This window comes from Sinocyclocheilus anshuiensis, unplaced genomic scaffold (genome assembly GCF_001515605.1).
Source record: "Sinocyclocheilus anshuiensis isolate Anshui unplaced genomic scaffold, SAMN03320099.WGS_v1.1 scaffold704, whole genome shotgun sequence".
Taxonomy (NCBI): Eukaryota; Metazoa; Chordata; class Actinopteri; order Cypriniformes; family Cyprinidae; genus Sinocyclocheilus; species Sinocyclocheilus anshuiensis.
Genome location: NW_015554109.1, coordinates 18,299 through 32,089, shown reverse-complemented (window position 1 = coordinate 32,089; position 13,791 = coordinate 18,299). Strand labels below are relative to the sequence as shown.

At 41.7% G+C, this 13,791-nt stretch overlaps 1 protein-coding gene across 1 annotated transcript in view; it reads left to right on the top strand.

Annotated features, from left to right (window-relative positions):
• Positions 1-6,790, top strand: part of LOC107669764 (brain-specific angiogenesis inhibitor 1-like) — a 19,169-nt gene extending 12,379 nt beyond the window's left edge. The window contains exons 14-27 of the mRNA XM_016462147.1: positions 179-322; positions 412-487; positions 897-999; positions 1,162-1,205; positions 2,838-2,961; positions 3,588-3,691; positions 3,899-4,001; positions 4,092-4,223; positions 4,310-4,867; positions 4,982-5,017; positions 5,106-5,210; positions 5,351-5,401; positions 5,497-5,690; positions 6,565-6,790. Coding sequence (XP_016317633.1) covers positions 179-322; positions 412-487; positions 897-999; positions 1,162-1,205; positions 2,838-2,961; positions 3,588-3,691; positions 3,899-4,001; positions 4,092-4,223; positions 4,310-4,867; positions 4,982-5,017; positions 5,106-5,210; positions 5,351-5,401; positions 5,497-5,690; positions 6,565-6,790 — 2,000 coding nt within the window. The remainder of the gene's footprint in view (positions 1-178; positions 323-411; positions 488-896; positions 1,000-1,161; positions 1,206-2,837; positions 2,962-3,587; positions 3,692-3,898; positions 4,002-4,091; positions 4,224-4,309; positions 4,868-4,981; positions 5,018-5,105; positions 5,211-5,350; positions 5,402-5,496; positions 5,691-6,564) is intronic.
• The last annotated feature ends 7,001 nt before the right edge of the window (positions 6,791-13,791 follow it).

The following is a 13,791-nucleotide window of genomic DNA, read 5'->3' as shown; positions in this document are numbered from 1 at the left end:
TTGTGTTTATGAGTGTGTGTGTGTGTGTTTCAGGGTAAATGTGTGTATGTGAGTGAGTGTGTGTGTGATTATTAGTGTGTGTGTTTCAGGGTTAATGTGTGTGTGATTATGAGTGTGTGTGTGTGTGTGTGTGTGTGTGTGTGCGTGTTTGACTGGTGTTTTCTGACCGTTCCTTCAGAGCTCAGCATCCAGAAGCGTCCACGAACCATGACCTCTGATGTGACCTTCCCCCTGAAGGGCTGGCGTGGGATAATCGATTGGGTGCGCAATTCAGAAGAGAAAGTCACAGTGTCCCGCAGAGCTCTGAGTCTAGACGTGCCAGGTACACACACACACACACACACACACACACATATTCTGACATGTGTTTCGTGTGTACTGAGACTAATGCGGCTCTGAATGTGTGTGTAGATGCTGAGCAGAGCACTGGGTTTGTCACCGGGATCGTTCTCTACAGAAATCTGGCTCCCATCCTGTCTTTCCAGAGGTACAAGAGTTAAAACTCTTCTGATTTTAGCGCTTTTTGATTTTTTCAGATTTAAAAAAAAGGGCATTTTCTAGACAAACATCATATGAATTTACTGTTAAATCTCAAAAGTTGTATTCTTGTTAAATAATCAGTTCATTCATATCATTTTAATCAATGTATTATATTTTATTAATATATTAATAAAATATAATATTCATTATTTTATTAATGTATTCAGGATTTTTATTCATTGTTTATTTTACTTATGCAATTTTATTGTTGTTATTAAAATATGTGAACCTTAGAGCAGATAGTGAAGGAAAATCAAAGCAAAGATTAGTGCGGAGTTTCACATGTGACTTTTGACTGATGTGCACCTGATCAATACGAGTGATTCTGATCGATCGATCATCTCTTTCTCCCGCAGCAACAGCACGCTGCTCAACTCGAAGGTCGTCATGGTAACGGTGAAGCCCAACCCTGGCTTCCTGTCGGCACCTGTTGAGATCGACTTCCCTCACCTGCACAATGTGAGTCGCCATGGAAACCAGAGCACGGATGAACGTTCGTTCTGTTCTGTTCTGAACGTGTGTGTGTGCAGTTAAAGACTATGGAGGAAGTGACATATGACACAGATCAAACTCCCCCTAACCAGACCTCTCACGCCCGTCTCTCTCTCTCTCTCTCTGCAGGGCACTGTGAACGAGACCTGCATCGCCTGGGACGAGAGCGAGAGGTGGGTGGAATGCTTGTGATTCTGAGTGTGTGTGTGTGTGTTGTTGTCGCAGCTCTAAAGGTCACACACTCTCTTCTGCCCTCAGTACAGTGTGTCATCCCACACCTCCCTGACAACCGCTAATCATATGCAAATGACCCTTCGCCCCCTTAAACACATCACTTATGACCTCATGAATATTCACAGAACATTCAAAACCTTCGATGGTTCTTTTCACCATCCCACTACCCACACAAACACTCGCACACACTTACTCACTCTCACACACACACAAACACTCACACTCACTTACTCACTCTCTCTCTCTCACACACACACACACACACACTTCTGATCAAAGTTGGGAACCTCATTTCCATCTTTAAATCAAAGCATTCAGATCTCTGAACTCCATATATCTATTAGTATAATATTAGAGTTTTACAAATGTTCATTCAAACAATATTCTATTAAAGTCATGTATTTACAGGGAACATTCTCAAAATGCGCTGGCAAAGTTATGAACAAACGTTTTTGCAGTAAAATTATTAGAATGCTTGTTAAAAGTTATCTGATCTATAATACGGTTTTCATGAAAACGTTTTTCAGTTTAGTTGGATACAATGTATTTTTGGTAGCACAGCATTGACCAATCAGCATTCAGAACACAGCTATCCGTTTCTCTTTTTTCCGTGTGATTTTCCTCCTGTGACACTGGTGTGATTGTGTGGTCAGGGAGTCTTTGTCTCGTGCGTTGTGCTTTTCAGCAGCTGGGTTTCTATTATCTGTCATCTCCTCTGTCCTCGGACACATTGCTGTGATGTTGTGAACACATTTTTCTAATGTTTTACACTTCATATAATCCATTCTCTCAGCGTGCTGGCTCTGAGGGGAGAGGTAATTGATGAGCCTCAGAGAGATCAGAGGGTCAATCTGGCTGAAAGGCCAAGCTCTCAATCACACACACACACACATACACACACACACACACAGACAGAGAGAGACAGACAGAGAGAGAGAGAGAGAGAGACGGGGTTCACATACATCGCTTATTGGTGTGTGTGAAGATCTTTGAATTACACCAGGACTTTATTGGCATGAATGTTTTACATTTATGCATTTATCAGACGCTTTTATCCAAAGCAACTTACAAAAGAGGAATAAAGCAATTCATCAGTTTTACATGCAATATTGCCAAATACAGACTATACGAACACAAAGAGTGCACAAATAGTGATAGAAAGGAAAGCAAATAAATAAGATACTAAAAAATTATTAATGATGCATAACAACAACATAGTATAAAATAAAATGGCATTGGATTTATGCATGAAGAATATTTGCAGCCTTTCAGACGAAACATTCCTTAAAAATAGCTTCTACAAGGGTTTCGCAGTGATGCCATAGAAGAAGCATTTTTAGTTCCCAAAGAACCTTTCAGTCATCAGTTCGATATATAGCTGACTGTTAAAGAGCATCACTGTACTGTGGTCTGGAGCGTGATGTGTGTGTGTGTGTGTGTGTGAGAGAGAGAGAGAGAGAGAGAGAGAGAGAGAGAGAGAGAGTCTGGATGAGCTGCTCTGCTGCTGAGTGTGTGCGCGGGTTTATTTCACAGTGTGTCTAACCTTTGTGTGCGTGTGTGTTTGTGCGCAGCGCGTCTCTGCTCGGCTCCTGGTCCGCGCGCGGCTGCAGATCTGTGTCGCGCGACTCCAGCACCACATGCGTGTGTGACGGACTGTCCACATTCGCCCTGATTGCGCGACCGAACCCCGATCTGGTAAGTGTCCGATCATCAACGGACCGTCTGTGTTTGTGTCCGATCGCTGTGTGTGTGTGCGTGCGTGCGTGTGTGTATGTAAGTGAAAATCGATGCTGCCGTTAACCTCGTTCATCATCGATCGTCGGGTGATCGGATGTGATCGTCTTTTTTTTTCATCTTTATCTAACGACGGTTTGATCGACAGCTGATCGAGATGATGCGGTGTTGTGATCGATCGCTTCTCATCAGGACATCATGATCAGTGATGGATTCGATTGATTTCATGCATGTGTTTGTTCGGTGCTTTAATGCGTTTGTGTGATCGGGATCACTGTTTTTGATCTTTTTGGTGCAGAAGCAGTTGCCATGGTAACCGCACCCGCAGCCTCGCGCTGTAATTCGGTTATCAGCACCAAGCGAAAAAAACAGCCCCGCACTGCAACGCAACGCGTCAAAACAGAACGCTTCCGTTTATAATCACATATGCGCCATGACGGGAGCGCGCTGGTTTGACGCATCGCGTCGCGCAGTGCAAGCGGGTTTAAAAGACCTGTTATATGCCTTCATTTTGTGTGTGTGTGTGTGTGTGTGCGTGTGTGTGTGTGTGCGCGCATTAACACTGATGTTACTGTGTTTCTTCACAGAACATGGATAAGTCTCTGTTGCCGTCGGTTACGATGATTGTGGGTTGCGGAGTGTCGTCCCTCACCCTCCTCCTCCTCCTCATTATCTACGTCTCTGTGTGGAAGTAAGAAACTTACCATTGCGCTTGATTTACCGATTGGATGATTTGTGTACCGTTATATGTATTAACCTGAATAGAAACATGAAATATTATAAACTAAAAAGCCATTAATCTCATAATTAAAGACCAGTTTTTAGAAAGCAGAATGGAACTACAATAGCGTCAAATTCTGAATGATTGGATTTCATTAATTGTTTTTTTACTTCTCAGGTACATCCGTTCTGAGCGCTCAGTGATCCTGATCAACTTCTGTCTGTCAATCATCTGCTCCAATGCCCTCATTCTGATCAGTCAGACGCAAGTGCGCAACAAGGTGAGCCTGGGCCTGACATCGACCATCCGCAGCTCACGTCAGCTCTGATGGCAGACGGCTCACCTCTCGTTCCGTCTGTCTCTCACGCAGGTCATGTGTGCCTTGGTGGCGGCGTTCCTGCATTTCTTCTTCCTGTCCTCGTTCTGTTGGGTCCTGACAGAGGCGTGGCACTGCATTATTGACAGCATGTGCAGTGTTGAGCCTTCACTGACGTCTTTCTGTGTATTTTCAGGTCAACATGGTGATTGGAATTCTGGTTTTCAACAAGCTTGTGTCCAAGGACGGCATCACGGACGTTAAGCTGAAAGAGAGAGCTGGGTAAGAAATACTGTACACACCCGATTAAACGGCCCGAGTACTCCAGCCACACGCTCACCCTGCGGAGAGAGAAAGGTCGCGGAGTCGACCCATCCTGTGGCAAACCTGTGTACGTGTGCAACAGCGAGCTCTTCAAGCAGCTGGATGCCGATCTGGCCCTCGCTCAGGCCGAGAGCGTCTGTTCGGATGGCAGCAGTTATGTGCTCCTGCCCAACACCACCTCCACCCTTCGTGCCAAACCCAAGGACGACTCCAGCGGCTCCAGCAAATACAACATCAGCACTGAGCTCCCGCAGGCCCGTCTCATGCATCTGAGCGGAACCTACGCCGAACCTCAAGCCGCCTACGCCGTCAAGACTCTCCCCGCCGACCGCGTCAGCGTATCGTATTCGGAGCGAGACTCGCCCATTCAGAACATCCACAACATCTCCAGCGAGAGTCACGTGACCAGCAGTCTGGGCGACACCTTCGACTCCATGAACTCCATGATGTCCAAGAGCGAAACCATCTCCACCTTGTCCATGAGTTCTTTGGAGGTCAGTGAGGGGGTAAGAGACGCCATTTATTCTTGCTAATGCCACTGCTGAACACTGCATCTGACGAATTATGCAATGTACATGACACTAAAGTTTGCTGTCGCTCTTTCTGTTTAATTCTCACAGAGGCAGAAATCTCGTTACGCAGAACTGGATTTTGAGGTAGTTACTCCCTACAGAGTTTTCCATTGTAGATGAATGTATATCTACAACAGTGCAGTTTAAACCCTTTCCTCTCTCTGTCATGTAGAAAATCATGCACACACGGAAACGCCATCAGAACATGTTCCAGGACCACAACAGGAAGACGCATCATGCTGAGAAGGACAGGGAGTCTCCGGCGTCCGACAGCAAGGTGAGCCACTAAAGGAGACGGTCATTAGTGGAACTCTCCCATGTTTGCATCAGAGCAGCCATTATTTAATGTCCTGCAGACATGAACTCTCTTACTCTCAATCGTTCGGTCTTTAGAGTAATGCTGTCTTCTCTCTGCAGTCCGTCAGATGGAGTGTTTCCTCTGCTGGAAGCGACAAGACAAACCACAGCGTAAGTGTCTCGATCTTTCGACTGCCTGTGAAGCACGTTTTCTCATCACTGCCAACTGCAGGGTCTCTAACGCTGTTCCCGATGTCTCTTTCCAGGATAAGCAGCAGGGAGCAATGGATCGGTCCTGGGAGAGCATGAGCAGGTCACAGGCGTCTCCTCCTGCCTGGGTCCGGAAGGACATGGAGCCGTTGCAGGCATCTCCTCCGGATCTCCAGGGCGTGGAATGGGAGAAGGCCGGAGCGACCATACCTCTGGTGGGCCAAGATATCATCGACCTGCAGACAGAGGTGTGAGGGCACAGCGTTTAACCCTGAACACCTCGGTCTGCTTTTGATTTGGGAAAGAGAGCGGAAATGAAGGGATGAGCATGCAGAGGGCAGAAGGTAGAGAAGAACCCGAGAGGGGAGCGCTGTACCCGTCTGTCATTTGAATATGTGTCTCTCCGGCTTCAGAAGTAGCTCTCAGCTCAAGATGACACTGACCTCAGTCATTAGAAGGCGTCTGAACAGGGAGAAAGGTTTTCCGAACTCCATGCGAGGAGAGATTCCTGGTTGGTTCATCGAGAGCTTTTCCCAACATGCTTCCATCTGGTCCAGGAGGTGGTGTGGACGCCCGCCTGTGCCCCTTCATTTTTCCGCAATTCCATTTTGGAATGGGAGAATCTTCCCACAGGAGGGTCGAACGCTTTCTTGGCTGCTCGAGATTGGCCCTTTGCGGCCCCTTCCAGAGCGTTCTCTTCGGTCAAGAGGACGACGTCTCCCTTGAGCCTCTAGGGGTTGCTAGCTGTGCCAAATGGACACAAAGTAACTGCCATCGCTGTGGACTTTGTTTTTAGCGCTTTGCGTGAAGAATTTTTGGACGCTTCCATCAAACTTTGGGGAAATAATTGTGCTGAAAACTTGAAAAAGACTATAAAGAGCATTTACTTTCCATGATTCCTCTGTTGTTATTGTAACAAGTTATTATTATGAATGTTATTTCTTTGTTCTCATGATCATGTTATGATTTCGATGATCGTGTTTCTCCTCTTGTCTTCATACCTGTGTTCATCGAGGTTTATTTTTAACTACTGAATGAAACCATCCGTTCATTCCCGAAAACAGCAGCACGACGAACTATCCCAGCATGAGCAGCTGATACTCTCAGCATTCTGGGTAATGTAGTTGGAGCAGCAGTGACTGTGTAGCCTTGGACTCTTTGAGGACGAGCTGTTGTTTCCTCCTCCACTCCATTGGATCAGACCACTGTGTTCCCTCCATTCCCACCAGCGGCTCTTTCTACGGCCTTGTGAACGAAGCCCCAGCACACGTTATGGGCTCCTGCCCACCTGTGAACTTCCGCAGCGCCGGCGGGAGAAATTCCCAGTGCAGTAGTTATGCCAAACAATAGACTGGCATCAGTGCAATATGAGGACAGATGCTTGATGCCCAAGCAGGACTGACATTAGAATCTTGGCAAGATTTTGTTAACCATTTTCAGAGTTTTATATCATCTTTATAGAGCATTTAGAAACCTTTATGACAACACTGTTCACGGACTATATTAGCTATTAAACGAGAAGGACAAAACAAGACGTTGTGTCTTGCTGCTAAAAGAATGTTCAGGAAAGAAAAATATGATATAGTAATAGCCTAGAGATATATCTGACTGTGCTTCAGGAAAATGCCCTAGAGTTTTTTTACTTGATTCCTCCATATTGCTGAGACACTGAACCCTCGGTCGTCTGTACGGTCTCTTGTTTTATGAACCTGTTTGTCTCTGTGTGTGTGCCGATATCCTTCCTCGCGTCTCTACGTTCACGTGAGGTTCCCGATGTCTGTCTGAATCTCCAGCACCAGAGTCTCTGTGTATTTGACTTCCTCTTGTGATTGTACAGTTTTAAGAACAATAGGTGAAAGTGTCTAGTTTCTAATAAAATAAAAGTACTGAAAATTACACAGTGTCTGTTGTTCACTTTCCTGATGAAGTCGTTTCTGCAATACTAGCAGCACCAAGCAGAACTGCAAAAAATCATGACTGTTGGGTTTCCCGAGCACTCCCTCGTCATTGGTCAGTCAAACATCTCAGTCCCGCCCCAAACTCACATGATGTCAGAAGTTGAGATGCCAACAGATCAAACCACCATTGACTCACTCTGAACATGAAACTGACACCACAAACGTCACATACTACAGCTTTAATGATAGCAGTTTGGGGGAAATTCTGCTGTAAGAAGATGTCTTGTTTTCTTGCCTAATGTCTTTTTATGAATAAATATAAAATTATTGTCATCAACATCAATATAATTACTAATTATTTTTCCCAAAAGGCCTATTTCCATTTGGTCTATAGATGAGCAAAACGTTACACAGCAGCAGGATAAATCCAATGACTAACCTATCTATAATTTGGTCGTTAGCATCAGGCTGTTTCTCTCAGGAAAGGAATCTGTTCGTACACAGCAGGCATATTCAGCTCATTACAGATGAAACAAGGTTTCCTTTGTTTACAGGATCGCTATTAATATAAGAGTGCAAAAACCGACCTGAACTGCTGGACACCGCAATAAACTCATTACGTCAGTCGCAGTTTATTTTGTAAAAGGCTATGGTGTTCTGAGTAGTTGCTATTCAGTTTCTGAGGTGTTCTGAGTGGTTGCTATGCAGTTGCTAGGGTGCACTGGGTAGATGCTATGCCGTTGCTAAGGTGTTCTTGGTGGTTGCTATATTGTTGCTAGGGTGTTCTGAGTAGTTGGCATCGCTAGAATGTTCTTGTTGCTTGCTGTAGATTTGCTAAGGTGATCTAAGTGGTTGCTATGCAGTAGCTAGAGTGCACTGGGTAGTTGCTATGCAGTTGCTAGGGTGTTGTTGGATGCTATATTGTTGCTAGGGTGTTCTGAGTAGTTGGCATTGCTAGAATGTTCTTGTTGCTTGCTGTAGAGTTGCTAGGGTGATCTAAGTGGTTGCTATGCAGTTGCTAGGGCGTTCTGGTGGTTGCTATGTGGTTGCTAGGCAGAAGGAAGAAATAAAGACAACCAATGAATGATGATAGAGTTTTCACTTTCATTCATGGACTACACCTTTAATTATTATGATGATTATATTATTGATGATGATGATAATGGTGAACTGTTCTTCTCATCTATCACCCTCTCCATATGCTTCCCCTCACCGCTCATTTCAGTCCTTTTGTTTGAGCCAAAGCTCATGTGTGTCATGCAGTTAGTCAGTGGCATTTAGTATGCGACCCATAATGCACTGCAGCAGCTCTCATGTCAGAGAGGGCTGGATGTAAATACCGAATGCTCTCGGTGCAGCAGGAGTAATTGTGTGCAGGGCTGTTTTTTCATTTCTCATGACGGTATGAATGTGCCACTCAAACATTTGTGTGGGTTTTTGTCTTGTTTCTCTCAAGCCAAGAGAAGGTAATTGCACTGTTGAACATTGTGAGTCACATCATGGTGCTGGCGTGAATGAGAAAGTGGACGCTCTGGGATTACAGCTGCGCTCCTGCGTCACGGCAAAATGCCAGCGGACTTGAGAGTGCAGTTCAGCTCCGCAGGGAACAGCTCTCAACAGCCCAGGGATTCAACCCAATCTACTCAAGCATTCAGCTTACTGCAGTCTGTCAGATCGCTTCAGCTGAGAGAAACGTCTGCTAAAGAACACTAGACTCGTTTTCATCTGTGTTCAGTTAGTGCTGTTAATTTTTTTGTCTTCACCAGAAGGAAGATGGTTAATGGTTGTGATACAAATGGATGAATCTTATTTTATTTTAGTTAATGTATATGGTTTTAATAGATCTGATATGAATGCTACTCTTATGTCAGAGATTTCTATGCTTATTCTTGAAAAACGGCGTAAGTTCCCCTTTGCTTACTTGATTATTGGAGGAGATTTCAATGATATCTGCGTGTTGCAGGTGTCCCTGAATCTAACAATGAGAATGTAAACAATGTAATCCTGGAAATCTTTGGAAATGTTTCCCCAGAATCTAATTCAGTGGACATTGTACACAGACTTGGTCCCAAATCTGCTACAGATCGTTCTCGTCGCATCATTGTCCAATTTACCTCGCGCAGCGTAAGAGACAAAATCTGGAAAGATGCAAAATCTTCTGACTACCTGCGACGGAACAACTACAGGATTTTGGAAGACTTGTCATTGAACATGAAAGAGGAACGCAACAAACGGTGGCCTCTAGTGAAACAAGCAAGAGATGAAGGGAAAAGGGCATAGCAAATGGCTGCAATATAACAAAGAGTGAAAAATTTAAGGGGGTCTGAATACTTTCCGTACCCACTGTAAGTCACTCGTCACTAGTACTAGAGTTGCTAGTCATGTGCTGAAACTTCTAGCAGTAAGGATTCAGTTCAGCATGTGTGTCGTCCCACAGTTTGAATGAGCTACTCAGAACACCCTAGCAACAACATGCCAATCATCCACAACCTAATTCAGTGGACATTGTACACAGACTTGGTCCCAAATCTGCTACAGATCGTTCTCGTCGCATCATTGTCCAATTTACCTCGCGCAGCGTAAGAGACAAAATCTGGAAAGATGCAAAATCTTCTGACTACCTGCGACGGAACAACTACAGGATTTTGGAAGACTTGTCATTGAACATGAAAGAGGAACGCAACAAACGGTGGCCTCTAGTGAAACAAGCAAGAGATGAAGGGAAAAGGGCAGGTTTTAGAGGTGCTTTCGCATACGTAGAAGGTAAAAACAATATAGAGGTAAATGCCCTAACTGCACTTCAGTTCGCTTTAACATACTTTTGTTAATAGAGTGAAATTTGTTAATTTTGCCTTTTTTTTTTTCTTTTTTTTTTATAAAAATAAGCCATGATTGCCTTTGTATTCTGAGCAAGCTCAAACTTGTTAGTCTCTTTCTTTTTCTTATCCTTTGCCTATTTCTAACTTTATAGGTCAATTGTTTGTCTTAGTTTACATCGTTCACTAATGTTAAGTATTTCTTGTTTTTCACTTAATGTTCGCGGGATACGAGATTTAATTAAGAGAAAATCTGTATTTTTGTTTTGTAAATCGTTAATAAATCTGCAAAAATGTCAACAATTCTGTGTTTTTCTGTCAATATGGGGTGCTGTGTGTACATTAATGAGGAAAAAAAATTAACTTAAATGATTTTAGCAAATGGCTGCAATATAACAAAGAGTGAAAAATTTAAGGGGGTCTGAATACTTTCCGTACCCACTGTAAGTCACTCGTCACTAGTACTAGAGTTGCTAGTCATGTGCTGAAACTTCTAGCAGTAAGGATTCAGTTCAGCATGTGTGTCGTCCCACAGTTTGAATGAGCTACTCAGAACACCCTAGCAACAACATGCCAATCATCCACAACACCCTAGCAACCACAGAGAAACTACTCAGAACACCCTAGCAACAACATGCCAATCATCCACAACACCCTAGCAACCACAGAGAAACTACTCAGAACACCCTAGCAACAACATGCCAATCATCCACAACACCCTAGCAACCACAGAGCAACTACTTTGAACACCCTAGCAACAACATGCCAATCATCCACAACACCCTAGCAACCACATAGCAACTACTCGAAACACCCTAACAACCACATAGCAACTTCTAAGAACACACTAGCGGGGGGCGCGCAAGATGGCGCCGTGTTAACACACTCATACCTGTAGCTCGTGAGTTAAGTGAGCAAAGCTCAGTTTTACTTCATAGTTATGTGAAGTATTATAAATAGTTTTTCATGGTTTATTGATTTTTTTTTTGTGCCTTTTTTCTTTTTTGAGTTGTCGGACTTATTATGGGCAAACGTTCTACAAAAAACAGGAACAGAAGTTTCTCGAATTCACCATCGGTAAATCAGGTAGAAACCATGGTCACAACATATGACTGGTCACTGGTCTTAAAGTGATAGTTCACCCAAAAATTCTGTCATCATTTACTCGCCCTCATGTCATTCCAAACCCTTAAGACCTTCGTTTGTCTTAGGAACACAAATTAAGATATTTTTGATGAAATCCGTGAGCTTTCTGACCCTCCATAGACAGCAAGGGTCCTACCACTTTATTCCTCAAATTTGGGAACATAATAAATCAGTTTGTGATATTCCACTTACAATGAAAGAATTGGATGGTGTAATATCAAAGTCCCCTGTAAATACATCTCCTGGCCCTGATGGCCTACCTTTTGAATTTTATAAAGTTTTCTGGGATCACATTAAGGATTTGCTTTTTGAGGCTTTAAAAAAATGCATAGATCAAGGAGAACTAACCACCACTATGAAACAAGGTTTAATTGTTTTAATTCAAAAGCCAAATAAAGATATTCTTAATTTAGATAACTGGAGACCTATATCTCTCCTTAATATAGATTATAAGATTCTGGCAGCCGTGTATGCAAATCGTCTTAAACAATGTCTGGAAGAATTTCAGAAACACAGTCTGGTTTTATGAAAAATCGACATATTTCCAATAACATTCGTCTCATTTTAGATTTACTAGATTATTCTGATCTGGTTAGTAATGATGCCCTTATTCTTTTTTTGGATTTTTTTAAAGCATTTGACACAATTTTATTTTTAAAGCTTTAGTTAATTTTGGGTTTGGTAATCATTTTATTTGTGTTGTTAAAACTTTGTACAATGATATTAATAGCCGTGTTTCTCTTTCCAATGGTACTTCTCCAAGATTCTATGTTAGCAGAGGTATTAGACAGGGATAATCTCCTGGCCCTGATGGCCTACCTTTTGAATTTGATCAAGTTTTCTGGGATCACATTAAGGATTTGCTTTTTGAGGCTTTAAAAAAATGCATAGATCAAGGAGAACTAACCACCACTATGAAACAATGTTTAATTGTTTTAATTCAAAAGCCAAATAAAGATATTCTTAATTTAGATAACTGGAGACCTATATCTCTCCTTAATATAGATTATAAGATTCTGGCAGCCGTGTATGCAAATCGTCTTAAACAATGTCTGGAAGAATTTCAGAAACACAGTCTGGTTTTATGAAAAATCGACATGTTTCCAATAACATTCGTCTCATTTTAGATTTACTAGATTATTCTGATCTGGTTAGTAATGATGCCCTTATTCTTTTTTTGGATTTTTTTAAAGCATTTGACACAATTGAACATAATTTTATTTTTAAAGCTTTAGTTAATTTTGGGTTTGGTAATAATTTTATTTGTGTTGTTAAAACTTTGTACAATGATATTAATAGCTGTGTTTCTCTTTCCAATGGCACTTCTCCAAGATTCTATGTTAGCAGAGGTATTAGACAGGGATGCCCCATTTCTCCCTTCTTGTTTTTACTCGCTGCAGAATTATTAAATCTATATGTAGTTAATTGCACTGGTATCAAAGGAATTCAAATTGGAGAGGAAGAATTAATCATAAGTCAATTGGCCGATGATACATGCATTTTTTTAAAGAATCAGTGTCAAGTAAATTTGATAATTCAAAGTCTAAATAATTTTTCCAAAGCCTCTGGATTAGTAGTTAATGCTAAAAAAAGCGAAATAATGTTTATTAAAGATTCTGATGTGTCCTCTGTTGATGGAATTTTAGTAAAGGATGTTGTTAAATATCTTGGTATTTATATCTGTAAATCAGCCCAAGAAAGAATTTCTTTGAATTTTCATCCTAGATTAGATAAGCAACAGTGGAGATGTTTATGCTTATGTTGATTTTATTAATAAATATGGGATAAATGCTTCAAAACGGGACTATACTACTATTACAAATTCCATTTCTCCTAAGTTGTTCTTTTTAATGAAGTCTTTTAAAATATATTGTAATTCTAAGTTGATTATCCCTCGATTGTTTATTCAAGGGGTTAATATTATGGATAATAAGTGTACAAACAAATTTTTGAGAAACTTTGTTACTACTAATAATGCTTCATCTTTTAAAGCTTATGGAAAGTGGTTGGCACTTTATCCAAATGTTAACTTTCAGAAAGCATGGACAATCCCAAACAAATTTTTATTTAATAATGAAATAAAAGAAGTTCATTTTAAAATTATTCATCATTATTACCCCTGCAACAAATATTTAAGTACATTTATACAAAATCTTTCTCCACTCTGTTCTTTTTCCCAAGAAGAGGAAGAATCTGTTTCACATTCATTCTATTTCTGTCCTTATACTAAACAATTCTGGCTTCAAATTTCAGCATCTTTACTTCTTGTATTCTTTCGGCTATGTAACATTTCAGCAGTTAAGGTTCTCTTTCATTCTGTTGTTTCTGACAATAGGGAGCTAGAGGATGCCCTGGACTTTATTTGTATGATGGGAAAATTCCACATTCACAAAGCAAGATGCCTTAATTTTAAACCTAATTGTAAAATATTCACTTCTGATTTACTTTTGTTTTACTCATCACTTCAAAAAATCTCCTCTAATAAAACAGC